General features: G+C 37.6%; 2 protein-coding genes and 1 long non-coding RNA gene across 6 annotated transcripts; 1 reads left to right on the top strand and 2 right to left on the bottom strand.

Annotated features, from left to right (window-relative positions):
* Window positions 1-817: 817 nt before the first annotated feature.
* Window positions 818-2,595, top strand: LOC142170659 (uncharacterized). 2 transcript variants are annotated; one of them, XM_075232694.1, is made up of 5 exons: window positions 818-959; window positions 1,030-1,170; window positions 1,452-1,606; window positions 1,789-1,912; window positions 2,423-2,595. In XM_075232694.1, the coding sequence occupies exons 3-5, from the start codon at window positions 1,497-1,499 to the stop codon at window positions 2,432-2,434; spliced, it is 246 nt and encodes an 81-aa protein (XP_075088795.1). In that variant the 5' UTR covers window positions 818-959; window positions 1,030-1,170; window positions 1,452-1,496; the 3' UTR covers window positions 2,435-2,595. The 2 variants fall into 2 exon arrangements, with proteins under 2 accessions (XP_075088795.1, XP_075088794.1); XM_075232693.1 differs by having other exon boundaries at window positions 1,030-1,606.
* Window positions 2,596-6,868: 4,273 nt separating this feature from the next.
* LOC107762960 (protein CLT2, chloroplastic) lies at window positions 6,869-14,361 on the bottom strand. 3 transcript variants are annotated; one of them, XR_012699967.1, is made up of 11 exons: window positions 13,880-14,361; window positions 11,897-12,042; window positions 11,569-11,606; window positions 10,445-10,560; window positions 10,093-10,192; window positions 9,974-10,009; window positions 9,776-9,826; window positions 9,465-9,615; window positions 8,918-9,041; window positions 7,684-7,809; window positions 6,869-7,568 (listed from the first exon to the last, which is right to left on the bottom strand). XR_012699967.1 is itself a non-coding variant. In XM_016581363.2 (10 exons), the coding sequence occupies exons 1-10, from the start codon at window positions 14,260-14,262 to the stop codon at window positions 7,414-7,416; spliced, it is 1,275 nt and encodes a 424-aa protein (XP_016436849.2). In that variant the 5' UTR covers window positions 14,263-14,361; the 3' UTR covers window positions 6,869-7,413. The 3 variants fall into 3 exon arrangements, 1 of the variants encoding a protein (XP_016436849.2); XR_012699966.1 differs by having other exon boundaries at window positions 8,918-9,615; XM_016581363.2 differs by lacking the exon at window positions 9,465-9,615.
* Window positions 14,362-23,332: 8,971 nt separating this feature from the next.
* On the bottom strand, window positions 23,333-24,566 carry LOC142170536 (uncharacterized). Its single transcript, XR_012699769.1, has 2 exons — window positions 24,491-24,566; window positions 23,333-23,786 (listed from the first exon to the last, which is right to left on the bottom strand). It is a non-coding gene; the product is annotated as an uncharacterized LOC142170536 (long non-coding RNA).
* Between the last annotated feature and the right edge of the window lie 1,177 nt (window positions 24,567-25,743).

Genomic DNA, 25,743 nt, shown 5'->3' on the forward strand with positions numbered 1-25,743 from the left:
TTCTACCAGTATCATCCCAATAAGGCCTACTAATCATCATCAATTGCTCAAAGAAAGCAAAATTTTATCAGAATTATAAAGTAAAGCATCCTTCTTTGGGTAAATAGCAGTGTTCCAACACCAAATTCACTAAATTAAACAGAGAAACTTTGATAATGCCTAATAATCCATCACAACCATATAACCAACTGCTACTTACATGATAGGTAGGTTGGTACATATAGTGTGAGAAATTAGTAACGAAAATTGAGCAAATCTAAGTTAACAACTAGGGCACAAAACTAAATACTAAAACAAAAAATTAGTCTAAATACAAAGAACAAAAATAGAAGGAAAAAAGACAACAGCCAAACCTAGGGCTCGATATTTGTAAAAATGCTGGAAATTAGCGAGGTAAAGCTATCTACATCGAAGCAAATAAAAACTAGATGGAAAAGCTATATATATATATATAAAAGATCTACATCGAAGCAAATAAAAACTAGATGGAAAAGCTATATATATATATATATAAAAGAGAGAGATGAATTGGTGATAGCCGGATGATAGTCAGTAAGGGAATTGGTGGCTGAATTAGAGTTGAATTTAGTGGGTACTTTTTGTGGTTTACAAGGAGGGAATGGGTGAGCGGGAATGAAAGTTAAAGAGGAAAAAAGTTGGAGGGAGTATAAAATAATAAAAGTTGGATTCCTATTAAACTAAGTTTAATGGCTATGTCTTTCAATTGCCATTAATCTATTGCCAGTAATATTTGAGTCAATTAGCGGCAAATCACTTAGTATTTGTTTCTTCTTCCAAAATCCCGATGCAATTAATTTGTCTTGAGGTGAAAGCGGGTCAGCAGAAGGAATAAGTTACCTTGAAACGAAGCATCTGCTACTTCTGAATTATTGCCAATCACTTGTCTATTATCTGCTTCGCAAGGCAAAAGGATTCTCAATTGATTGTTTTTGGAGAAGGTATGTTGAAGCTCTTCCCTCTTTCCAGCTCCTCTTGGGTAGTTTTCTGCTCCTAATTGCAGTTGTGCAGATTCGCCCCCATCGACAAGAAACTACAGTATCAAATTCAGAAGCTCACAAGTGAGAATGGAACAGATACCCAGAAGGAGGACGTATCGTCCAAATCCTGATTTGCTTTGCTTGTTAGTAAATTAAAACACGTGGCACAGAGGTGGGTGATTGGTACTCGACCATTTTACTTCCTTTTTCCTCTTCCTGTTCAAAGACTTGACTCGATCATTAGCAGTTCAAAAAGTTGAAGTTATGATTTTACTCTCTCAATCTCCCATATGATTTCCTAAAATAAAAGAGATGGTTGAATGTTTCTTGTCTAGAGCTACAGGATGGCAGCAATGTATATCGACCCCCCAAACTTGTACCTGCTCCTATGGAAGAAGATAAAATGTAATGTCCCCTCCTGTATTTTACTATTGCTTTCGGTGAAAAATACAGGTAAGAGAAGTTGTTGGAACTGAAAGTAGAGAACTCAGAGAGTACATGGCTAAAATGGAAGAACGTGCACGACAAGAAGAGGAGACGTTTGCTCGTGCCCCTCTCACAAAGTTGGAAAAAAAGAAAATGAAACATCTGAAGAAGTCAAGAAATGGGTAAGTTTTGTAGGAACTGTATGATCAGTCTTACTAATTAAAAAGAAAAGCACTGTATGGTCAGTCTTGATCATTTCACGTAGAAACTTAATGTATGCGTAGTCTGGAGAGTGCCGGAAGATTAGGTGGAGCTCTGTTTTTTTGTTAAATGGACGCTAATCTCTTCCCTTTAATTGTGCTAGGTTGCTTGGGCAGACAGATAGTTTCTATGACGAGATAAAAAGTTTGCCTTTAGGGGATGCTTCTGAACAATCAGCAAACTTTGATAACGGCAGCGCTGGAATCAAACAACAGAAGAAGCGTAAGGTAATTGTTTAGGGAGATTGGATATATCCTTGGTTTGTCAGTTTTTCAGAATACGAAGTTTAGATCTGCTCGAGAGAGTTATATATGAATCCTCGCCGTTGCTGTGATGTAATAATTGCCCTAGACATATATAAATCTTGTCCATTCCCATTTAGGTGATGATCGAGCTAGTGAATGCATAAAATGTTGATATTCTGGAATGGTTGCTTATTCTCTTGTTTTTACTCAGCTCAATAATTTAATTGGACGGAACTTGTTGGCCCCTGAGTTCTGTGATTATTTTCAATGCTTCACAACCCTCCACTCTTCCCTGACTTTGTATGTATAGTGAACAACCTTGTGTCCTGAAGCAAGCAGTAAAACTGTAATACTCGCGGTTAAAATGGAGCTTATTTGTCCATTTAATTTGTAGTAGCTTATAATTTGTCTCTATCTTTTGTTTATGGACATAAGTTTATTTTGTAAGGGGAAACTTGCTGGAAATTAACTTCTAATATCTATGTACTGCAGAGGAGGAATTGAACGACTGCAAGCTTGAGTACATCAATATCCAAGAATATAGAGACTTAGGTAGGAATGATTAGAGGTTCCTTGGCTCATGTAAGATGTACAACTTCATCATGATGTTAATTTTTGTGACTTTTATCGCTTCAAAATCTGCACCGTATTTGTTATTGTTGTCAGCAGTTAAGATTGAAGTTTCTTGCTGCAAGGCTAATGTGCCATGGTGGATGTGGTTTGGCTGTATGTTTCTCTTTCGAAAATTATGGGACAGACAGGTAAACTGAAGCCTCTTATGGTTGTATAATCCGTTCACAAAATCAAAAAGGAAATTGTAGTTCTTTTTAGGTAATTCTCATCTCCATTACATTGAGATTTAAGACGTCTGAATACAAGCTACTTGTTGGGGGTCTGCATTGCCTATCTAAAAGTTCTGTGTAATGTGAAAATCTGAACCTCTTTTTATCCTGTGATCATTTTCAGTGATAATTTGGAAATGCTAGTGTTTTCTGTGCTCATACAACTGCACATAAGCAGTGGAAATAGGATTCGTCATTTCAATCCTTCCGTATACTCTGGTTACGTTGGCAAATGTTTTGCTCATGAATTGGTACTATTAAACTTACTAATCATATGCATCCACAAAGAGACTTAGCGAGCTGCTTAAATTGTAGAGCCAAAACAACTTTAAAAGATAACAGAGATCAAACGCAAGTACTAGAGAGAAAAAATCTGTTCTCCACATAAATAATTGTATCATTTAGTTTTATCTGCATAAATCATTCATTTATACTTTTAAACATTATATCGTTATTGGCGAAATACATAAAAAGGTCCCTTTAAGTTGTCCTCGATGATCAACAAACACCTCAACCGAGTCATTTTTCATTTTAACACTTCAAGCGGCTATTAAATAGGTCAAGTAAATAACCGAGTACAACAGACCATATACGTGAATTGCACTTGCCGATGACATGTCAAATAGACCAATCAAAAAATGACATGTGTAATTTTGCCATATATAATTAACAAAAAGAAAATATATTTAAAGAAGAAAAGAACCGTTCTTTACCATCTCCTCTCTCATTTTGACATAGCAGCTGTCGGCTCCTCTCTCCCTCCATTTGTGCCGCCGCATCGGCACCAATCGCCGCCTCCGGAGGTGATGACCGACTAGGCGGCGACCTCCCCTTCTACCACAACCACCCTTTACCCTCCCCCCTTCTCCCTATCACTGTTTTGTCGAGGCAGAACCCTTACCGACAGGCCTTCAAACGCCGGTGAAATCTACAAAGTCGGTGACCTCATTAAAACCGGTCGACTTTAGATACATCCAAATCTGACTGAAGATATGTTTTTGCGTCATGTTTGTGGATTGTTTTTCATCAGTCTGGCCGGATTTACGTTTTTCAGGCGACCCCCTCGCTTATGTCCTTTTTACTGCTCTATATGTTCCCTTGAGTTGATGGTGATTTTCGATGTGGCCGTGAAACCTGCCGAAAAGTCGAAATCCGGCGGTCCTTCGCTTTGCCAGTGTTTTCAGCCATGTTTTCCGGCTACCTTTTGTTATGATATTCCCCTCCCCCCTCCTTCATCTTCTTCTGCCCGTCCTTCTCCTCCAATTTTTACACCACCTAAATACCAGATTGTCCCGGAATAATGCATTCAGCGAAAAGATAATAGACTGAAACCAACAAATTGATATTTAAGAACCAATTCCCACAAATTGATAATACACCGAAACTAACAAATTGATAATTGATATTTAGGCGGTGTGAAAATTGGAGGAGAAGTATGTGTGTAAATTAGGTGGGGTCCACATTATCTTAGGAAAAGAAAAGGAAAAACCTAATTTTTGGTAGGCAACTCCCGTCCGAGAAAGTGCATTTCACGCGAAGGGACTGACATGGTCGGGTATTTGGTTGATCTTGTTTTGTGAATAAATAAATTAGGTGTTCAGTTGATCGCTGAAGGCAACTTAAAGGGGTCGTTTATATATTTCGCATTATTTATATATCATTATTTATATATTTCGCCTATTGTTATTTATCAAAAATTTTAGGAGCTGTAAGGCCAATCTCTTCATTAATCAGTAAAAGACTAACATATTCACATTTTTAATTTGTTATTTGACAAATTTTTGAAGAGTCGTGATAAAAGTATTTCATAAGATATTTCCACATAAGTCTTCATAAATCTTCCGTAGGGTAGGAAATTTTTCTTATTGAACTAGCTAAATGCGACCAACACTCATTATTTTCAAAAATATATTATCAAACATGCCGTTTAATTAATATTTATGTTATTTTTTAAAACTCTATCCTTATTGATAGGATTGTTCATAAAAATCCAAAAACTCGAACCAAATCGAAAACCAAATCAAACCGACCAAAAAAATCGATACTTTTTGGTTTGGTTTAGTTTTGGTTTTGAAATTTAAAAACCGATCAAATTTGGTTTGGTTTTAATAAAAAAAAACCAAACCAAACCGAATATAGGAGTAACTATTTTAAATTTATTATTACACCTATATATATGTATACTTTTATACAAAGTTTCAAAAATTTTATAGTAAATATTAATCGTTTGCACTTTTAGTACAGGTCTTTACCTTTACATTCTAGTTTGATTGGTAGTTTTCTTTTGTTAAGTGTAAGAATCTATTTCATGTTAAAAATAATATATTTTTAATTGAGTCCTTAAATTATTCATCACTATTTGATTCAATTATCATCAATATATCTTGGTAAATAATAGATTTCTCAAAGGGCAATTGATTTGATAATGTTACGTTGAAAATGTGATCGCCGAAATATGTGTTTGGTAGTGTATGTCTTATATTTAAGAAAAAACCAACAAATAGCCGAAAAAACCAACATAAACCGAATCAAGAAAAAACCGACTTAATTGGTTTGGTTTGGTTCTAATATTTGAAAAAACCGACTTACTTGGTTTGATTTTTTTTTAGGGAAAAACCGATCCAAACCGAACTATGAACACCCCTACTTATTGATATAAGAAAATGCGCAATGCAGCGTGTACCATGGGACTAGTCATTTTAAAAGCATAAGCAATGGAAGTTATGTATTGCGCATACATATCCAAGAACCAATTTTCCCGTAAGAATAAGCGAGTTTAGTATGATTATTGAAACGCGTAAAGGTGGCAAAAAGTGCGAATGCATCTCATTATCTCTAGAGGATGTTCAGAATCATCCTGTTGAGGTTTTTAATAATCATAAATTTAATGAGTAGTATTTACTTTTTAATGGGTAGCTGCAAACCTTTTTTTTTTTTTGTTGATTCCCCTCCCCTTTGATTAAGAGCTATTGCTCCTTTAATTTGGTGACTCAACCCACGACAGTGGAGTTGTAACTATTTGAACAACCCCTCTTGTCGCAAACTATATTTCTTACTCTTCCATAAAATAAGTCTATCCTAAACAGTAATGCTTATTAAGTCGCAAATTACTAGCCCACATTTACCTTCTCGGTTGTTATGCTGATGCATTCTGCTTTTCTGTTGAGAGGAGTTTTGGAGCGAGATCTAGTGAGTATAACACAGGGGCATTCAAAATGGAACATCTGATAAAAGGGTGTTCCAAATGGAACATCTGTTTGTGTGTGTTGTTGTTGGGTGGGTGGGGGAGGAGGAGGGATAACTAATCTCCACAAAAGTTCGTGATTGGTATTGCTCATACCACAAGTTTAAAGGCTGAGTAAATTGTTCATTACAAAGGATACAGGAAAGTTAACATAATGACAGATCGATATTCTTAGCATTCGCAGATAATGACATTACATAACTTGTTTCACCATTTGGTGAAGACTTCACTGGAATAACAGAAAAGGAAAAGCTGGCAATAGATAACTCGCTTCGCTACTTGATAGCCTAACAACTTGTTTGGATGATTGTTACATATTGTATCGTATTGTATTTTATCTGGAAACAATGTTTGTTTTGATTGTTTATTTAAAATTGATTGTATCGTATTATTAAATCCATTGTTCCGGAACAACCAAAAGCTCCAATTTTTTAAACAATCGATTTAGTGTGGTGGGATTATTTCGTATTTTCTTTTCCAATTATGTCCTTACTTATTACTTCATAATTCTATTTTATCCTTTTATTTTTTTTTATTTTAACTCCAGATCTCCAACTTATTGACCTACTTTATCCACGTCCATGTTTTCCGGAGTTGGTTTGTGTTATTCTTTTCATCCAAATCTCCGTTCGTTTCTTTATCTCTTTCCATCTTATTAGATTTTTTTTAAAGAGGTTTCTTAAATTATTTTTATATGTAATTCTTGATAAATTTTATTTAAAACAACTGAGGATATTTTAGTAAACTTATCAGTTACAGTACAATACGATACAATCAAACCAAACAACAAAATTGTTATTTAACAACAGCAAATGATACAATCTATCCAAACGTTGTATCCACAAAATGATACAGTACAATACAATACATTATAAAACGATGGGTAACAATGATCCAAACATAGTGTAAATTTCTTTCTCTATTTTTGCAATCGAAATAATTACTTCGAATAAATTTATTTCTGGAATCTTGTGCCTTACCCAATAAAGAAAAAAAGAAAAAGATTACACAAATGTCTCTTTTGCAGGAAAACCTCAGCAAAAAGATCTAGCAATTAAATTTCTTTAGTCAACCGTAGGCATTTCATAACAAGAGTCCTTTGGTATTGTGATCCACTTGTAATGTCAAAACACTCTAACAGTGCAAGTACACCCCAGAATACGTCAATGCTTGTGGTGATTAACCATACCTTAGCCTGTGATGACATCCGGTAGTAGGATTAGTCAATTAATGACATTGTTAAATCCATTGTGCTGGTAGGCCGCACCATTTGACCAGGGAACAATGCATCTTAGAAGATGGAGATTATACCCTTGTGGATCGATGCCTTTCCAAGATGATGACTATTAAATCCAGAATCTTGATAGAAGGACATCAGTTGCAATGATTCGAACGAGTCACAATTTTTTGTCCTGCTTCTGAGCCCGTGGTATGTTATACAGGATAAGACCAATGAGAAGGACAGCACTACCGAGAAGGAAATAGGGGCTCAAAACTGAACCTTCTGGGAGATATGGCAGCGGTATGGAGAGAAGATACATTGATAAAGGCACTACAAAAGCAGAGAGGAAAAAAGATGTAGTTGGTCATAGGACTGCAAAAAAAATTGAATATAAACAACACCTCTAAGTATTGTGTTCGGAGCATCTGTGAGAGGGAGAGAGAACCTGATGACATCACAACAAGGGATGAAATCACAGCAGTCGAGATTTTCACAAGATTGAGAATTGATATGTTGAAAGCAATATTTGTAAATATGTAAAGAAGGGGTAGCAACGGCGCCCCATCACAACCTGATCAATAGAATTGCCAAAAGGACAGTAAGACTCATCAATCCATGATGTAGGGAAAAAATGCTTCTAACTTGATAATTCTTTTATGGAGAAAAAAAATCACGTGTTCACATCTACTATGGGAAAAGACAATTAAAATTTTGTTTAGCTACTTAAGTTCTACATCAGAGCTACTGAAACTAATACATGTTCGTGACATGAACAATGCTTTGAAGATTGGCTTCTTTTATAGAGAACTAGGTTTTGATGTAGGTTCTCTATTTTTTTGGTATACGGCTTTTGTATATGGGGTTTCACCATTTTTTATAAAATTAGTATTTACCTTATTAAAAAATGTAACATTATGCCAGCAGTAAATGGCCAATTCGAGCAACTACCAGAAATTTGTGCTATCATTCTAATTTTCTTCTTCTTCATGTTTCCACTGATAAAGTATAGCTATGGACTGAATCCTAAGAGACATGTACTAATATGCAAACAACTAGGCACACAACTAGCTTATATTTCCAGAATACCTTATGATAGCAAGATTTCAGTTATACAATTCACGTCGAGTGGCAACCAACATTAAGTTTTTAAATCCAGTTTCTGTGCTTGGTTTTTATTATTCCAGTACCCCCAAGTTCTATGGATATTTTCACAATGTAAGTTAGAGCAATCTACTAACAACTAACAAGTAGATAAATCCATACTACCCAAAATATCTCCACCCTTGTTTCCGATGGGTGCATTTATAACCTTGAAATCTCTATGTGATTGACTGAAGAAAGCGGGTGCCTATAGTAAGCAAGATTTCCTGCCAAAATATTCTAGGTTCAAGTCTTTTCCTTCCTGCCAGCTTCCCCAAAAAAGAAACTTAAGGTCCTCATCAAACTCTGAACTCAGCAGGATTGCAGAGGTCACATCTGGGGCTGACCTGTTAAAACTGCTATCTACGGGGGAGACATGGGGAGCTTCTCATATTGTGCGTAAAACATGCGGAGTTTAAAAGAAAATATGTTAACTGCAGAAGATCATGACCTTCACGAACTCACTTTACAAATCCTGAAATGATGCCATTGTCCTTTTATGCAAGCAACATATAGGTCCAAGAGAACAGAGATTGTACCTGAAATATTGTTCCCTATGTTGAAGAAGCAACCAGCACCGCTCTTAAGAAATGAAGGGAGCTCAGAAAATGGTATCCCCTTCAAGTTTGAAAGAAAAGGCAGAAAAAGGAGAACAAAAAGAGCCTACAAATAAAACACATATTACGAAAAGAAACATTCAGAATACAGCATTGCTGAACAGTCAACAGATCAACTCACTCTGATATGTGTGTGAGTGTCTAATACATATGTATAGAAGAAGCAATTCTCTACTAACATATCAATTGTCTATAAGTGCAATGTCATTTTAATAACTATAATTGATTCTGCAATAACACTTCAGCAACAGCATAAATTGAAATTGAGGAGCATAAAGGGTTAGAGTGGCTTGTAAGTCTATGAAAAACATCTCAGGATCCAGTCAAAACTAAAAAGAGATTTTGCATATTGTACTGCAATCTTTCAAGCATTTCTTCTCTCTATCATTAAAACCGTTAGCCATGAGCTCTTGCATAACTGCCAATGAAACTTCAGTGAAAGAACTAGATTTCATGTTCAAGACAACACCTGCGCAAAGAAGTATCTTTATCTTCCAGTTGACTGCTGGAATTGAAGAAATGGTGCTGAATGTGATTACAACTATGTCATACAAAAGCCAGCAGTTGGTATTTAGTTCCACTTGACTTCTGGAATTGAAGAATGGGGCTGAATGTGAATACTACCAAGTCAACAGAAGAGCCACTAATTGGTATTTGGTTAAGGCTAATTAAATCAGTATATATGTAAGCATTCAACTCTAAACTCTAAAGTAAATAACCCTGAAGAATTGTCAGAACGAAAAGTTAGTGTATCAAAATTTCTCTTACTCATACAATTACCTGGAATGCAGATCCAAAAGAATTGACGACAAAAATATCTAGCACCTTCCCCTGGATAAATTGTAAGATTTATCAGGACTGTGCATTATGCATTACCAACAGAATTGAAAAGAGACCAATGGAGTATCTTTGGAGCATCCCGTATTCAAAGCTAAGTGAAGGCACACAAAAACGAAACTCTGTACAAGAGCTATGCACCTTGAGTCTGCTGGCAGCATCAATAAAAACAAACTCCTACACATTCAAAGCCCTTAAAATGATTATCTAAGGATCCAGACTGCTACTGGTAATTTGGTATACCATGATTTACTGAATACCTTAATAACAGACGCAGCGGCTTGGAATGCACTCGAAGCAACCATCAATACTGGCCAAACAAATGCGATTCCTGCCAGCATCTGATTGGAGTCTGGTCCACTGCATTCCACAAGGACAAAAGCCAAGGTAAATAAAAGCAGAATAGCATACAGAAATAGTGAGTTGCTTGATCATGCAGAACAATTTCCTATCACTATCTATAACAGCTCATTTGCCGAAAGGATCAGCCATAGGAAGTAGCTAAGTAACGAGAAAGAAAACAGGAATATATGTTATAAGCTCTGCATGTTCCCAAACGTCTCTGTCAATAGAAGTGAAATATTGTAGGTTCCCTCCAGCAGAGTGTTGGACCTTGTTACGGCTAGTACCACTCCAGCAACCACCAGTAAGCATCCGCCTATCTGATTCATCGAGTATCTTCGCCCAAGTATGAAAACAGAGAGAGCCAACTGCCACACCAAGAAGGTCTGCAATAGAAAGGTCTTTGCTAAGCAATCTTGTTTTGCTTCTTCTACGGACGAGTGAGATCTTTGTTAAGCGATCTTCAGGATGCAATTATAACTCTACTTGTTGAAGTTGGTTAAGACATGAATTTTCAGCAAGTTACAGAACCTATTCCCAATCCATGAATCCATTAACAAGTAAGAGGAAATAAAACAAAGTGTTTCCATCAAGGCATTGAAATGAGTAAACTACTACCTGACACTGTGCCGGCAGAATCCTTGGACTCCAAATCATAACAGTAGCGTCAATATATTTAATACTTTGCTGATCACCTCCAGATATCCAGTTTCATAGACTGATAAACTAGATAATTTCATACAGACACTGTTTTCCTAAAACAAAAGAAATCCTATTACTCTCTCCATACGTTACTTTTTCTTTGGGGGGGGGGGGGGGGGGGAGGACTGGTGAATACATATATCTGATGCAAGTTACAAGGAAACAAAGAAAAAGATTTAACAGTACTGGGTCATCTTCTGGGTAATTTCTCAGTTTACTAAGACAATAGCTTGTTTCATTGAACAATAAATGCTGATAACAGTTACTTATCTCTAACAAAATGCTCCCAAATACGTGACCTATATGGATAAACCATTATGTTTATATAAGTTATTTTTCCTCTTCCTTTGGGAATTTTTGTTTAAAGGTATTTCACGACTTCTTTGATATTGAGGAGCCTAATACATATTCAAGACAGCTTAAATGCTAATTTTTACATATCTATACATTTAATCCGAGTCACTGGGCATGCATTTAATCCTCATCCAACAGCTACTATAATGGAGTAATAAGTTCTAATGGCATTTTGTAGATGCTAAAGGAAAATCAAGGATGCATTGAACGTGTCATTCCACCAGAAAAGGGTGTCCCACTGTCAACCCTCTAGGAAATCTACTGTAAATGGAAAGATAAATTGTGAACCACTCATATGTTTTTTGGCAATAAAGGGAAGCTACTATTGTTGACATTACCTGATTAAGTATCGGTATGGCTGGTCCAGGAAGCATTGCTGTAAAATATCAAAAAGCAAGCGATCAGAAATAACTTCTTAACTGATTGAATCATTTATATTCATTTCTCAGTGGAGCTTACTATTGTTTTTCAGGTTCATATCAAGCAGCAAAAAAAATGAGAAAAGTCTAATCATTGTGGGAAGACGAGAGTTTAGAGTAAGAAAGCAGAACACATAAAGGATCTAAACTAAATGTTTTTTCCAAAGCAGGCAGAGATATTAATCTAGACAGGGAGGGGCAACAGTTAATTTATTATCCTAGAACTTTCCTAAGTACAATGTAATACCTCCAGCATACATTCCAGAAATAACCCCCAGGGCTTCAAGGAAACCAATGAGCAAAAAGCGTGATTTTGGATAGGCCACCATCTCGTCAGTTACAATACCAGCATGATATCTCGCATACAATATGGATAAGTAAATAGCCAAGTACCTGAAGTTAATGAACCACATTACTATCAGCCTCTACATAGTATAACAAATAGCAATTAACCAGGATCAAAAAGCTCAATTAAATCATGGCATTTCAGAATAAAAGTCAAAGTTACATGTTTCTCAGAACCTGTTTTGACAAACATATTTTAGTGTTTTAATTTAGATCATCTTCTCAGCTTGTCATCGACTTGAATGTAGGCAAATGCTGCCCCCGAAGACTCAAATATTCACCTGTCATTTATTTGCCTACCCATCTAAGTTAGGTCAAAACCTGTTAATAACTTACATTATTCTGACATGCTAGAATATGAGACATGACGGCATAGAGCCATGTATTTGCACTTGTGCAACTGCATGGAAACTTGGTCTCTAGCAATCAATGATAGAGAGATATAACCGGTATTACACTAGTTATTCAACATTCCAATCCCAGCATCTTCAATGCAAAAGAAATTTACTAGGAACAATGTCCAGTTGTAATTTTGGGCTTCGAAAATGCAATAGGTGATCGATGAATTACTAAATCAAACGGGTCAAGAAAATAGTGTCTCTACTCACATGCTAAGGCTGGAACAGTTTTTTACATGTAAAAGGTAACAAACTTATTACATGTCACCTCATCCTCTTCCTTCTTTGGTCTTAAAATGATTTTTCAAAGTGAAACGTAGGACTAAAGATGTTAGTGTTACTCCGTTCCAATTTATCTTATACTCTTCTCAATTTGAAAAGTTCCAGAATATTTGTCACAGTTCCTCTTCTAAAAAGAAGTCACAACTTTCAAGATTAAGAAATTCACGCATCCAATCAAAATTTCAATTTTGATGTGATGTTTTCTCTATAAAACTATTTTTTTCTTCTACCATTACCGATATGATATATAGGTCAAATTAACCTCTTAAACTCCGCACCCTGTCAAATACCTCTCTATAAATGGTAACAAACGGAGTATTCTCCATTGTTCTTAAGGTACTTCAAAGTGGAAGTTTTTGCCCTAAAGACGTTATTTTCAATGTTGGGGGAGCTGATTATGGAGATCTCTGCAAGGTCATTTAGGGACAACATGTAGTAATTGCAAATTTACTTATTATATTTCTTGATTAGCTACCGTGGACACTATGCTATAGTTAAAAGAAAGCTTGTACCACCAAAGATTTATATCTACCATGTAATTGCAATTTAATTTAACCTAAGGTAACTAGGCATACATTTCATAATTCATAAATAGTTAATACAAGTCATTAAGTGGAAGTACAATTTCGAAGTCAAACCAAGAGATTCATACAACTTAAAACTTCTGGCATTTTCTTCACAATACTCATAGCCACGTTGAAATCTAGGCTGAAAAATATCTCTAGGCAAGTCTACAATATACTCTTAAAGAATCCAGTAGTAAGTAGAGGTCAAATTACTAAATATATATTTTTTTATCTCAAATCAAATATAGGTTTAAAAATAAAATTTACAAATTCAGAGAAAGAAACATTATACATCACAATCTTTTATCATTAATTTTATAAAATGAATGAAAAGGTTGTAGTCAAAGGAAAAAAAGAAAAACAATCACACTCTTCAAATAGTAAGTATCGTTCTTTTTAAGTTGGAGAAAGTATTAAGAGCCTGTTTGGGTTAGCTAATTGAAACTGATCTTTTAAATTTAAATTCATAAAAGTGATTATGAGCAGTTTGACCAGCTTATAAGCTTACCCAAATAACCTCTAAAATAGTTCTAGAAAGAACTCTAATTTTGAAGGTACAAAAACCAAATCATATCCCACAGGTAAATGAGGTATATAGGTGATCACACTATAATTGTAAGAATAAATTATAAAACTCACCCAAAAGTGGTAACCTGAGCTAGAAAAAAGGGGTATTCTTTCATAGGAACAAGGGCAAGTTTGTAAAGTACACGATTCGCAACCCCAAGCACCAGAGTTAAAACAGAGTTCAAAATGATTAGCTCTCTAGTCACATTCGAATCACTTCCCACGGCGCGTGCGGCAAATTTTGAGCTCGAATTCGAGAACTGCCGTGAAAAAGAGGTCCTTCTGCGGTGGATTTGAAGTCGCCGTGAAGATGTAAGAAGAGGCATCGGAGAAGAAGACAATATGAAGAGAAATTTAGGGTTTGGTATATTGATAATGGCCAGACGAGGAAGAGATGATGAAATGTGGAAATGGTTTGGGAATTTGGCGCGAATTGTTAGAGAGCGAGACTCCATGAATTTGCTGTTTCGTTAGGTGAATGTGAATGAGGAAAGCTCACTGATAGCTTACCTACTACACCAGCTAATATAGGGAAATTCAAACCTTATAACTACTATTTGGGGTCCCATTTGTTTTGAACGTGAAATTATATAGGGTGAAAATGTTTTTCGAAAATTATTCTTCACTATAAATTCTATTTACTATCCAACACTCTTTAAAATTTTAAAAATATTTCAAATGGATCATTGGAGAAAAATATAAGCGAAAAAGACATATTTTTTCTTTTAATAAAAAAATGTTTTTCACGTTTGAATGCGTTTTGAAAAATATAGTAATAACTTATTTTCTGAAAATATTCAGAAAATAATTGGCATCATTACTAAATACACGCTTAGTTTGTTTGTTTCAGAAAAGAAATCACCCCCTCCGTCCCAAATTAGTTGTCATATTTGGCATCTCAAGAGTCAAACTATATGAACTTTGCCAATATTTTGAAATATATAATTTTTATCATATTGACATGAGAATAATTGCTACTTGTACTACTTTTTATATAGTTGATCTAATCTAATTTAGCTTCGAAACTTAGTCAAATTAACTCTCGAGAAGTGAAACATGACAATTAATTTGGAAGAATGGAGGATTAATGTTTTCCTTTCTTTTCGATAAACAAGTATCAGGTGACGCGGACCTATATTATACCAAGAGAGGTCACCGACACCCGTAAAGTTCGACAAAAATTCATGTATATATGTATATATTTCTATAGTGATATATTATCAGTGACGTCCTATATATAAAGCAGATTTTGATTTAATTCAAAAATGCACCCATAATCTTCAAATACCAAGTCCGCCTATGATTAATGACCGAAATATCTTATTAGTCCATTTAATTTGTTAACTGAACTTCATTAGGTTGGGTTCGATTTTTCACTTTATAATCCCCTCATATTTTTTTCCTTCCTTTTCTCATCTATAAAAATATCTCAAATGACCAAGAACCACGTGAAAAAGTTCACAGAAAATTACAAATGAATCAAGCAAATATAAAAGCATATGGAAAATGTGCACCCGTGTTTCATTTTTATTCCTTATTAGTCATTTTCGATCTCTTCAACCGTATTCTTATGTGGCTTGTATTTTGTTTATCTTTCAATTCATCTAAAAACATGTGTTAAAAAATTTGTGACAACTTTAATTATATTTGTGTTTTTTGTTTCAAATAATGATAGCATCTATATATCCATATATTATCATAGTACCCAACGTGCAGAGGCGGACCCATGTATGTGGGCGAGGGGTCCCGTAAACTTCGGCTGAAATTCAGTATATATATACGTATATATTTTGAAAATAGTCAATTTTAAAGCAATTGCATCCTTAACAGTAAAAGCCTTTAGGGGGCACTGATTGAGCACAATAATAAGTTCCCGTAGCATAAAAATTCTGGATCCGCCGCTGCAAACGTGGAACTCGACGTTGTGCTTGACTGCTTGGTGCAGATTTTGACAACTTTTGTCTTTGATTATTCCTTTTAGCACGATAGAATTGGCAGATACCTTCTGATATTTCGCATGTTTTCATAGAAACCGTCCCTTTCTGGCGTGTTTGGTGCCACAAAAAACTAGGAAAATTATGTTTGAGAGTATTTGATAGTTCCAAGGATCATATTAATGGAAGGGCGAAAAATAATTATTCACTTGTGAATGAAAATTATTTCTCTTTACAACTATCTCAACTCTTAATTTCATATCATTGATTCAAATAGTAGGAGGCGACTCAGAGTATTTTTCAGTTGTTATGGAGTTGTATCAAGGATCTGCGCTCAGCCCATTCGTATTTACCTTGGTGATGGATGCGCTGACTCATCATATTCAAGGGAAGGTGCCATGGTGTATGCTATTTACTCATGACATAGTTCTGATTGATGAGACACGAGGCGGCGTCAACGAGAGACTGGAGGTTTGGAGACATGCCCTTGAATCTAAGGGTATCAAGTTGAGCAGGACTAACACGGAGTACCTCGAGTGCAAATTTGGCGTCGAGCCGACGGAAGTGGGAGTGGACGTGAGGCTTGACTCTCAAGTCATTCCCAAGAGGGGTAGTTTCAAGTATCTTGGGTCGGTTATTCAAGGGATTGGGGAGATCGACGGGGATATCACACACCGTATAGGGGTGGGGTGGATGAAGTGGAGGTTAGCGTCGGGAGTCCTGTGTGACAAGAAAGTGCCATTGTTACTAAAAGGTAAGTTTTATAAAGCAGTGGTTAGGTTTCCATGTTGTACGGGACTGAGTGTTGGCCGGTTAAGAACTCACACATCCAGAAGATGAAAGTAGTAGAAATGAGGATGTTGAGGTGGATATGCAAACATTCTAAGATGGATAGGATTAAGAATGAAGATATTCGGGAGAAGGTGGGCGTGGTCATTAGGGATATAGTAGATATGCCCTAGATCCAATATCATATTTGATGATTTGAACATATTTTTGTGAACGTTATTTGATATAAAAATATATGGCATTTGATATTCTTTTATCATAGTTATTATTAATTGTTTGATTAATTTAATAAGGTCCTTGATTAAATTTTGAGACTTGTCATCGTAATGGAGATCATGATAATGAGAGTAAAGTCTCTTACAACTTAATCTAAATTTGTTCTTGATCGTAGGATTATTAATTTGAACATTAGTAATCCGGTTAGATCAATATTTATATGATCGTCTTTATGAGATAAAGATTAGTTGATCTCATTAGCTAAATTACATAGATAGATGATGCATATAGAGATATGATCATTGAACCGACTCATTGGATAATTCCTAATGGTTAGAATTACCATAAACTGCCAATAGGATATTCTCTTGAAGAATGTAATGTAAAAGTTTACTTTGACCTGAGATCGTCATAGTAATTGACAAGTTATTTATTGTTCTTTGATACCAGACACCTATGGCCCTAGGGCGATAGTTGAAAAGATAATGGGCATGATTAAATGTTTGTCGAATTAGTGATTGATCAAGATGGAATCTGTCAACTCTTGGTAATGAGTTTAAGCTCCATATTTTCATGAATTATAAACGACCAATTAAGACCTTGGCCTGAGCAATTGAATGAAAGAAGAAATGAGTTTCTTAGGTTAGTCGATGGTCGATTATATTTGACATGAGCACATAGTTGGTCACATATTAGGATTTGACAGTAGAACCATATCCTAGGGTGACTCGGAGCTATAAGGACGAAAGGAATTAATACATTATTCTTCTACAGGTTCTTGAGAGTAAATTGTATACTTCATGCTATCCGGTCATTAAGGAGGGTTGCTAGACGCCACCCTTGATTAGTATATTGATGTGATCAATTTACTACCAGCTTAGTATTGAACCTATGGGGTCGCACACTAACGAGTGTTCTGATCTTTGCTAAAGGATTAATTACTTTATTATTTGATAATTAAATTAAATAATTTAATTAGTCAAATAAATTTAATTATTAGTCCAAATGAAATATTATTATATTCTTTGCTAGCACAGAGATATAATTAATATTGTGAACAAATTAAACTTTTCTATTTGGAATAGAAAATTAAAATATATCTCTTGATTGAAATATATATGTGATATATACAATATAATTGATATTGCACAAAAGTTGTATATATAATATTAATTATGCTTGTAATCCAATTTTGAATTGGATTAAGTAGCGTAAGAGTCCAAAAGGACTTGTCGGCAAACATGATACCCATTTGTCATGGGATTCCAATTTCAATTGGAAATTACGTTTGGCATTAGACTTGCACAAAGTCACCGCCTCTGACTTTTCCTCATTATATTGGAAAATGGATTACTAAGGTAGTACACATATATGAAGAAGTTTTATGGAAAAACCTATGAAGTACAACATATAAAACGTATAATAGGTATATATATATATATATATATATATGTATGTATGTAGGTTTATAGAAAACCTAGACCTACAACATATAAAACGTATAATAGGTTTGCCACACGCAGAGATATTGAAAGAGTCAAGAAATACTCTTGACAAGAAAATTTAGTTTCTTGGTCTTTCACATTGGCTACGGTTTTTGAGAAGAACTTTAGCACAATAGTTCGTTCAATTTGTTTGCGGGTTTCGTTGATCAAAGAGTTGATAACAATGATCGGTCTCGGTGTGGATACGCATAGAGTCTTCGCACTATTGAAGAAAATTCTGAAATGAGGCTCTCTTTACCAGGTACGTCTTAGATTCGATCTTTGACATGTAAATAAATTTTAAACACGAAAAGATCTGCCTAGGATTGTTATTGTCTTCCGTTGCGTGTTACGAACACCTATTGTGACGACTCGACCAGTCGTCTCATGAGTTACCGCTCCGTTTTTCCCCCATTTCAGCTTCTCTATGCTTCGTCATCCATGTTCTATGTGATCGGGTTGATTAGTTTGATTTCGGAGAGGATTTTGGTAAGAAATGAGACACTTAGCCTCTTTTAAGAAGGCTTAAGTTGGAAAAAGTCAACCGGACGTTGACTTATGTGTTAGAAGGCTCGGATGTGAGTTCTGATGGTTCGGTTAGCTTCGGGAGGTGATTTGTGACTTAGGAGCGCGACCGGAATGGGTTTTGGAGTTGTAGAGAAGATTTAGGCTTGAATTAACGAAGTTGATAGTTTGGCGATTTCCGATTGATAGGCGAGATTTTTGATATAGGGGTCGGAAAGGAATTCTGAGAGTTGCAGTAGCTTCGTTGTGTCATTTGGGATATGTGTACAAAATTTCAGGTCATTCGGGTGAGATTTGATAGACTTTTGATCGAAAACATAATTTAAGTTCTTGGAGTTCTTAGGCTTGAATCCCCTGTTAAATTGGTGATTTGATGTTGTTGTGAGCGTCCCGAGGTTTTGAACAAGTTTGAACGATGTCATGAGATATGTTGGTGCAATTAGTTTGGAATTCCAGGAGTTTCGGGTAGGTTCCGGGATGTTTTAGGCCAAAAACCATAGCTGTAGCAGGTCCAGAAGGGTTGCAGGCCTCGGAACCCACCCGCGCGGACCGCACAAAAGGAAGTGCGGCCACGGTATGTGCTGTGCAGACCGCACAAAATGAAGTGCGGCCGCAGTGGTTTTGTGCGGACCGCGGTGGTTTTGTGCGGACCATAGTGCTTTTGTGCGGACCGCGGTGGTTCTGTGCGGACCGCGGTGCTTTTGCGCGGACTACAGTGGTTCTGTGTGGACCGCGGAGGCTGAGATATGAGGGGTACTCTATATATACGAGGTTTTGGGTTTTATTTAATATTTTGACCTAGAGAGCTCGGATTTTGGCGATTTTCGAAGGTTTTTCAAGAAATTCATCGGGGTAAGTGATTCTAACTCAGATTTGGCTAGAGTACATGAATCTATCATTGAATTCATCATTTAATTCATGATTTGGGATGGAATTTGGGAAGAAAATTGTGAAACCTTTCAAAAATATAAAATGATGATTTGAAGGACCAAATGGTATCGGAATTAGATAATTTTGGTATGGTTAGACTCATTAGGGTATGAGAATTCTGAAAATATAAATTTTACCCGATTCCGAGATGTGGACCCGGGGCTCGGGTTTTGCTAATTTCGGGATTTTTGATATTTTTCGAATGTTTTTGCTTGGGCTTTGTTCCTTTAGCATATTGTGACGTATTCGTTCTAATTTTGGATAGATTCGACGTGCGTGGAGGCCAATTCAAGGGGCAAAGGCATCGCGAGCTAGAGAATTAGCCGGTTCGAGGTGAGTAATGATTGTAAATGATGTCCTGAGGGTTTGAGACCCCGGATTGCACATCGTAGTGCTATATTGAGGTGAGACACGCGCTGGATGATGAGCGTGAGGTCTTTTACTACTGGGGATTGTGACTTGGTCCGTACCGATTGATGATTTTTACCGTGTATTTGATTGAAATTTTATTTGTTATCATCATGATTTGGGCTGATTACCATATTTGGGCTCCGTGCCAACTATCTGAACCCTTCGGGGATTTTGACTGATTTTCCTCGCTATACTTATTAAAAAATCATATCCTCAGTCATGTTTCTATCTGTTTTAAACGATTCGAGCTAGTTTTATCATACTATTCCTAAATGAGAGGAATTTGTGGGCTGAGATCCCTATCTCCTGTTATTGTGCCCGAGAGGCTGTAAGGTTAAGGACTGAGAGGGGTTGAGAACCCAATGGTGAGGATATTATATATGTTATGGATCGAGTTGCACGCCACAACAATACTTATATGGATCGTGCTGCAAGCCGCAGCAATATAGCGCTTGGGCTGTAAGAGCCCCTCCGGAGTCTGCACACCCCCAGTGAGCGCAGTCAACTATCTATATGGATCGGGCTGCACGCCGCAACGATGTACGGATTGGGATGCACGCCGCAACAGTTATTCTAATTGCTGTTATTATGAGAGATACATGGGTCGAGAGCTGAGAATGAGCACTAGTGATGAGAGTGAGCCCGGGGAACTGATACTGTTCTGAGTGATTGATACTGTGCCCAAGGGCAGATTTCTACTCGTTATTTACATGCCAAATTACCTGTTTTACCTGATTTAAAGAGATTCACTTGACTTCCTCACTGATTTACTACTTTACATGATTTTTACTGCTTTGATATAGGATTGCTTGGTGCCTTACGTGTTTTCATACTTTAAGCCATTATTTATAATTATTACTCACTGAGTCGAAGTACTCACATTACTTCCTGCACCTTGTGTGCAGATTTAGGCATCGCAGAGTCCGTTCCTGAGTGTTGATCCTCCCAGTCCAGGCAGTGATTCAGAGACTACGAAGTAGCTGTTGGCGTCCACAACCCCGTGCCTCCCTTATTTTATCATTTTCATGTTCTTAGATCTATTGTATCGGATTTAGTGTTCAGTAAACTTGTATCCGGATTTCTTAGTTGCTCATGACTTGTGACACCCCGGTTTGGGCTGTGTCGGAACGGTTCTTACTGAGGTTATCGTTAATTCCGCAAATTATGGATATTATATCATGCTTTAGAACTATTTATGATATTTAACTATTTAAAAGAGGTGTTCTGTTTGGTTTGGCTGGCCTTGTCTTCACGAAAGGCGCCATCGCGATCGGGTTCAGGAATTGGGTCGTGACAAGTTGGTATCAGAGCCTAGGTTACATAGGTCTCACGAGTCATGAGCAGGTTTATTAGAGTTTTGCAGATCGGTGCGGAGATGTCTGTATTTATCCTCAAGAGGCTGTAGAACCTTTAGGAAAAAACTACATATTCTTTAAATTCTTGTCGTGCGAACTTGTGGTCCGAGTACTAAACTTCTGTTATCATATTTTCTCACAGATGGTGAGGACGCGAGCTACCGGATGAGGTGGACGACCACCAGTACCACCAGTTGAGACCACCAGAGGCCGTGGATGCGGCCGTGGTCGTGGCAAAGCAGCGAGGGCAGCACCTGTAGATCCACCAGCTGCCCTAGCTCCGGATCAGGCTCCAGCTATGGATGCTCTAACAACACCAGTTCAGGCACCAGCTGTGGCTATCATGATTCCTGGTCTACAGGAGGCCTTGGCACAGATCTTGACAGTTTGCACTGGCCTGGCTCAGGCAGTTTCAGCCACTACAGCAGCAGCTACTTCATAGGCCGAGGGAGGTAATCAGACCCCCGCTGCTCGCGCACCTGAGCAGGTAGTGCATGGACTTCAGACGCCGGGGGCACCTCCAGACCAGCCGAGTGCACCAGCTCAGGAGTTTGTGGTGCCAGTTATGCCGGATGATGAGCAACGTCATCTTGAGAGGTTTGGTAGACTCCAACCTCCGTCATTCAGTGGTGCTGAGGGCGAGGATGACCAGTGTTTTCTAGATAAGTGTCAGCGGATGCTCTGTACAGCAGGGATTCTTGAGTCTAGTGGTGTGGCATTTACTACTTTTCAGTTTTCTAGGGCTGCCTTCACTTGGTGGGAGGCGTATGAGAGGCGTAGGCCGGTTGGTGCGGCGCCCCTTACTTGGCAGCAGTTCTCCACTCTTTTCTTGGAGAAGTATGTACCACAGTCCCGCAGAGAGGATCTGCGTAGACAGTTTGAGTGGTTGCAACAGGGGGAATGACTATGTCACAGTATGAGTCGAGGTTTTCTGAGTTGGCTCGTTATGCCGTCTGGATGGTTCCGACAGATCGTGAGAGGATCAGGAGATTTGTTGATGGCCTTAACTATCATCTCCATATTCTTATGACCCGAGAGAGGGTGTTGGGTGCTATGTTCGAGGAGGTGGTTGATATCATTCGCGAGATTAAGATAGTTCGTCGTCAGGATCGAGAGGAGAGGGAGGCCAAGAGGCCTCAAGGATTGGGCAGTTATAGTGGTGCTCCTTCGAGGGGCCAATTCCAGTATGGTAGAGGTCGTTCTTTCAGGCCTGCTCAGCCAGCCCGTCCAGAGTATCGCGGGGCATCTTCGGGTCATGGTCATCATGGATCTCAGTGGGGCCAGTCATCACTCGGTGCCCTACCAGCCCGGAGCTCGTCACGTTAGGTGTGGGCATTCGGTATTTCGGTTCGGTATTTAAGAATTTCGGTTCGGTATTTCGGTATTCGGTTTATCAATTGTGTGTACTAAATACCGTACCAAAATATTTTGGTACGGTTCGGTATTTCTTATTGTGGTTCGGCACGATTCCAGTACGGTTTCAGTTTGATACATTAATGAGTAAAATTTAAAATATTGACGCGTCAACTACTGAAATTTCTGCTTCAATATTAAATTTCAATACTGCTTCAATATGAAATTTCTGCTTCAATATTAAGCTGCTTTTTCATATAGACGTGTCAAGACTTTACATTAAGAAAGCAAAGTCGTTTCTTGAAAAACCACAACCAGTTGAAGAAATCTTAGTCCTTAAAAGGAAATTGCCAAATATAGCACCTTTTGGTTATTCTTGTGGTCTGTAACTGGGCGTGCATTCTTGCCTGCTTGGACCTGTTAGTTCTCATCACCTTATTAGTTTTCTGATCTTTAATAGGCTGCATGCATACTATTATGTTATAGGGATGAGGAAAAAATTTACTTACTAGATTGTTTACACTGTTATAGGAGGGAAGATCAGCTTGAATTTAGGCTTGCAGTTGTGAATGAAAATTACAATTAGTAACAAATGCAGTTGTGCCTTCAGTCTTAAACAGACACAGGCACACAACAGAATTAGACTGAAGGCTTCAGGCCATGGAACAAGCATCTGCAGCCAAGCTAATAGATCTGCAACCAAGCAAGAAAAATCAGAATTATTCTTGTCATTCTTTAGAAGAGATGACTAGCATTCAGAACACCTGCACAACATGTAACAAGCATCTGCAGAACAAGCTATGTAACAAGTATCTGCAGAACACCTGAACAACCAAACCATCTGCAGAACACCTGAACAGCCAAACATTTACACACTGCCAAGCTGCAATTGTAACTAAGATGCAGCAGCAACATCAGGAACACCTGAACAACCAATTGCACTATGCCAATTATATTTACACACTACCAATGCCAAGAACACCTGAACAACCAAACCATAAACACAAATACACAACATTCAACAAGTTTGAGGTCTTGCAGCAGCTAAAAGATGCTAGCAGTAACACTAGAAGTTCTTTTAAAAGATGCTAACAGTAACACAATATTGAGTCCATTAGCCCGCCGATTAACATATAGTCATATATCAGTCTGAATAAAGTTGAAGATTCCACCAAGTCTAAAGAAGATTTTAACAAAATAGAAAGAGAAAACAAAATCTTTTTGTAATCATCTTCATTTATCTTTATGCTGTCAAATACAAATTACAATATGATCTATCCAAAATTAATCAGAGTACTATGTCCATTGCTAAAGAACAGAGAGCAGCAGCAGCAGAAATTAGTACAGTTTCTATCCAGTTAGCTCTAGTAAGATACAATTACTACAGTTTGTGCAACGGGCTACATAAATTACTTTACAGAATCATTTTCCTGTATCAGTTACTTCAATCAATATCTATACACAACTGCCAACGCTTACTGCTAAAAAAATTTCACGAAACTACTATCTTCATTCCCTATTCTACTGTTATACCTTATAGGATTCTCATATGTCAACCTACTTTATACCTAATAAAACACTTGATCTAAAAAAAATGAGTTTCGAATATAAAATTAATCTTCGCTAAAGAACATCGCTAGAAATCTTCATCAAATTCATTTCCATCGCTAGATAGTAGAAACATACCTTTGAAAATTGAAACTATCGCAAGTTCGCAACAGCAGCGTCTTCGTTTGCCCAAAATTTGTGAGGAGTGAGGAGTCGGAGCTCGAAAGTCGGAAGTCAGAAATCGTCAGGAAGTCGAAAATCGCCAAATCGCCACTCAACTGTACTATAATCTAAATTGCTAAATGCTAATGCCCTAACCACTAACCAGTAACCAGCTAACCTTTAGAGTTTAGGCTTAGGCTTGGGCGTAAGAATTAAGATGAGCTTGGGCGTTTGGGGCTGGGTGGGCAGTAAGAATTGAGAAAATGTCTTGTAAAATTCGGATTATCGGTATTTCGGTATACCAAAATTTCAGAATTTTAATACTGAGGACCGTACCGAAATACCGAAATTGCAATACCGAATTAGATCGAAATACCAAAAAAACCGAAACAGAAATACCGAATTAATTCGGTCCGGTTCGGAATTCGGTTTTTCGGATTTTATGCCCACCCCTACGTCACGTGCCCCATCAGTCCAGGGTTCTTCTATGCCAGGTCCTTCTACTGGTCATTCCGGTGCTAGGGGTTCCCTTCATTCCCCATCTCCAACACCGGTAGTTGTTATGAGTGCAGAGAGTTTAGACATATAAGGAGCAGTGCCCTCGACTTCGTGATGATCAGCTTCAACAGAGGGGTCAACCCTCGACTTATGCTCCAGTTACTTCACCACCCACCTAGCCATCTAGGGGTAGGGGTCAGGTAGCCAGAGGTCGCCCTAGAAGGGGAGGTCGATCAGGCGGTGGCCAGGCTCGTCTTTATGCTATTCCAGGCAGGACAGATGTTATTGCTTCAGATGTTGTCATTACAGGTATTGTTTCAGTCTACCACAGAGATGCCTCTGTATTATTTGATCCCGGTTCTACCTTTTCCTATGTGTCATCATACTTTGCTCGTTATTTGGGTACGCCCCGTGAGTTTCTTGCTTTACCTGTTCATGTATCTACCCCGGTGGGTGATACTGTTGTTGTAGTGTACCGGTCATGTGTGGTGACTATTAGGGGTCTGGAGACCCGAGTAGATCTATTGCTATTGAGCATGGTGGATTTTGATGTCATTTTGGGCATGGATTGGCTATCTCCGTGTCGTGCTATTCTAGACTGTCATGCTAAGACAGTCACTTTGGCTATGCCGGGTGTACCACGGATCGAGTGGCGTGGTGTGATTGATTATGTTCCTAGTAGAGTGATATCTTTCTTGAAATCCCAGCGTATGGTTGGGAAGGGTTGCCGT

This window comes from Nicotiana tabacum, chromosome 16 (assembly GCF_000715075.1).
Source record: "Nicotiana tabacum cultivar K326 chromosome 16, ASM71507v2, whole genome shotgun sequence".
Lineage (NCBI taxonomy): Eukaryota > Viridiplantae > Streptophyta > Magnoliopsida > Solanales > Solanaceae > Nicotiana > Nicotiana tabacum.

Excerpts from the sequence above, each read along its gene's own strand:
- LOC142170659 (XM_075232693.1), top strand. The coding sequence starts at position 1,497 with ATGGCTAAAATGGAAGAACGTGCACGACAAGAAGAGGAGACGTTTGCT. Across the intron at positions 1,607-1,788 it reads CTGAAGAAGTCAAGAAATGG|GTTGCTTGGGCAGACAGATA; the intron begins GTAAGTTTTGTA and ends TAATTGTGCTAG.
- LOC107762960 (XM_016581363.2), bottom strand. The coding sequence starts at position 14,262 with ATGGAGTCTCGCTCTCTAACAATTCGCGCCAAATTCCCAAACCATTTC. Across the intron at positions 11,607-11,896 it reads TTCTGGAATGTATGCTGGAG|CAATGCTTCCTGGACCAGCC; the intron begins GTATTACATTGT and ends GATATTTTACAG. Across the intron at positions 10,010-10,092 it reads CCGCTGCGTCTGTTATTAAG|GAGTTTGTTTTTATTGATGC; the intron begins GTATTCAGTAAA and ends TTGAATGTGTAG.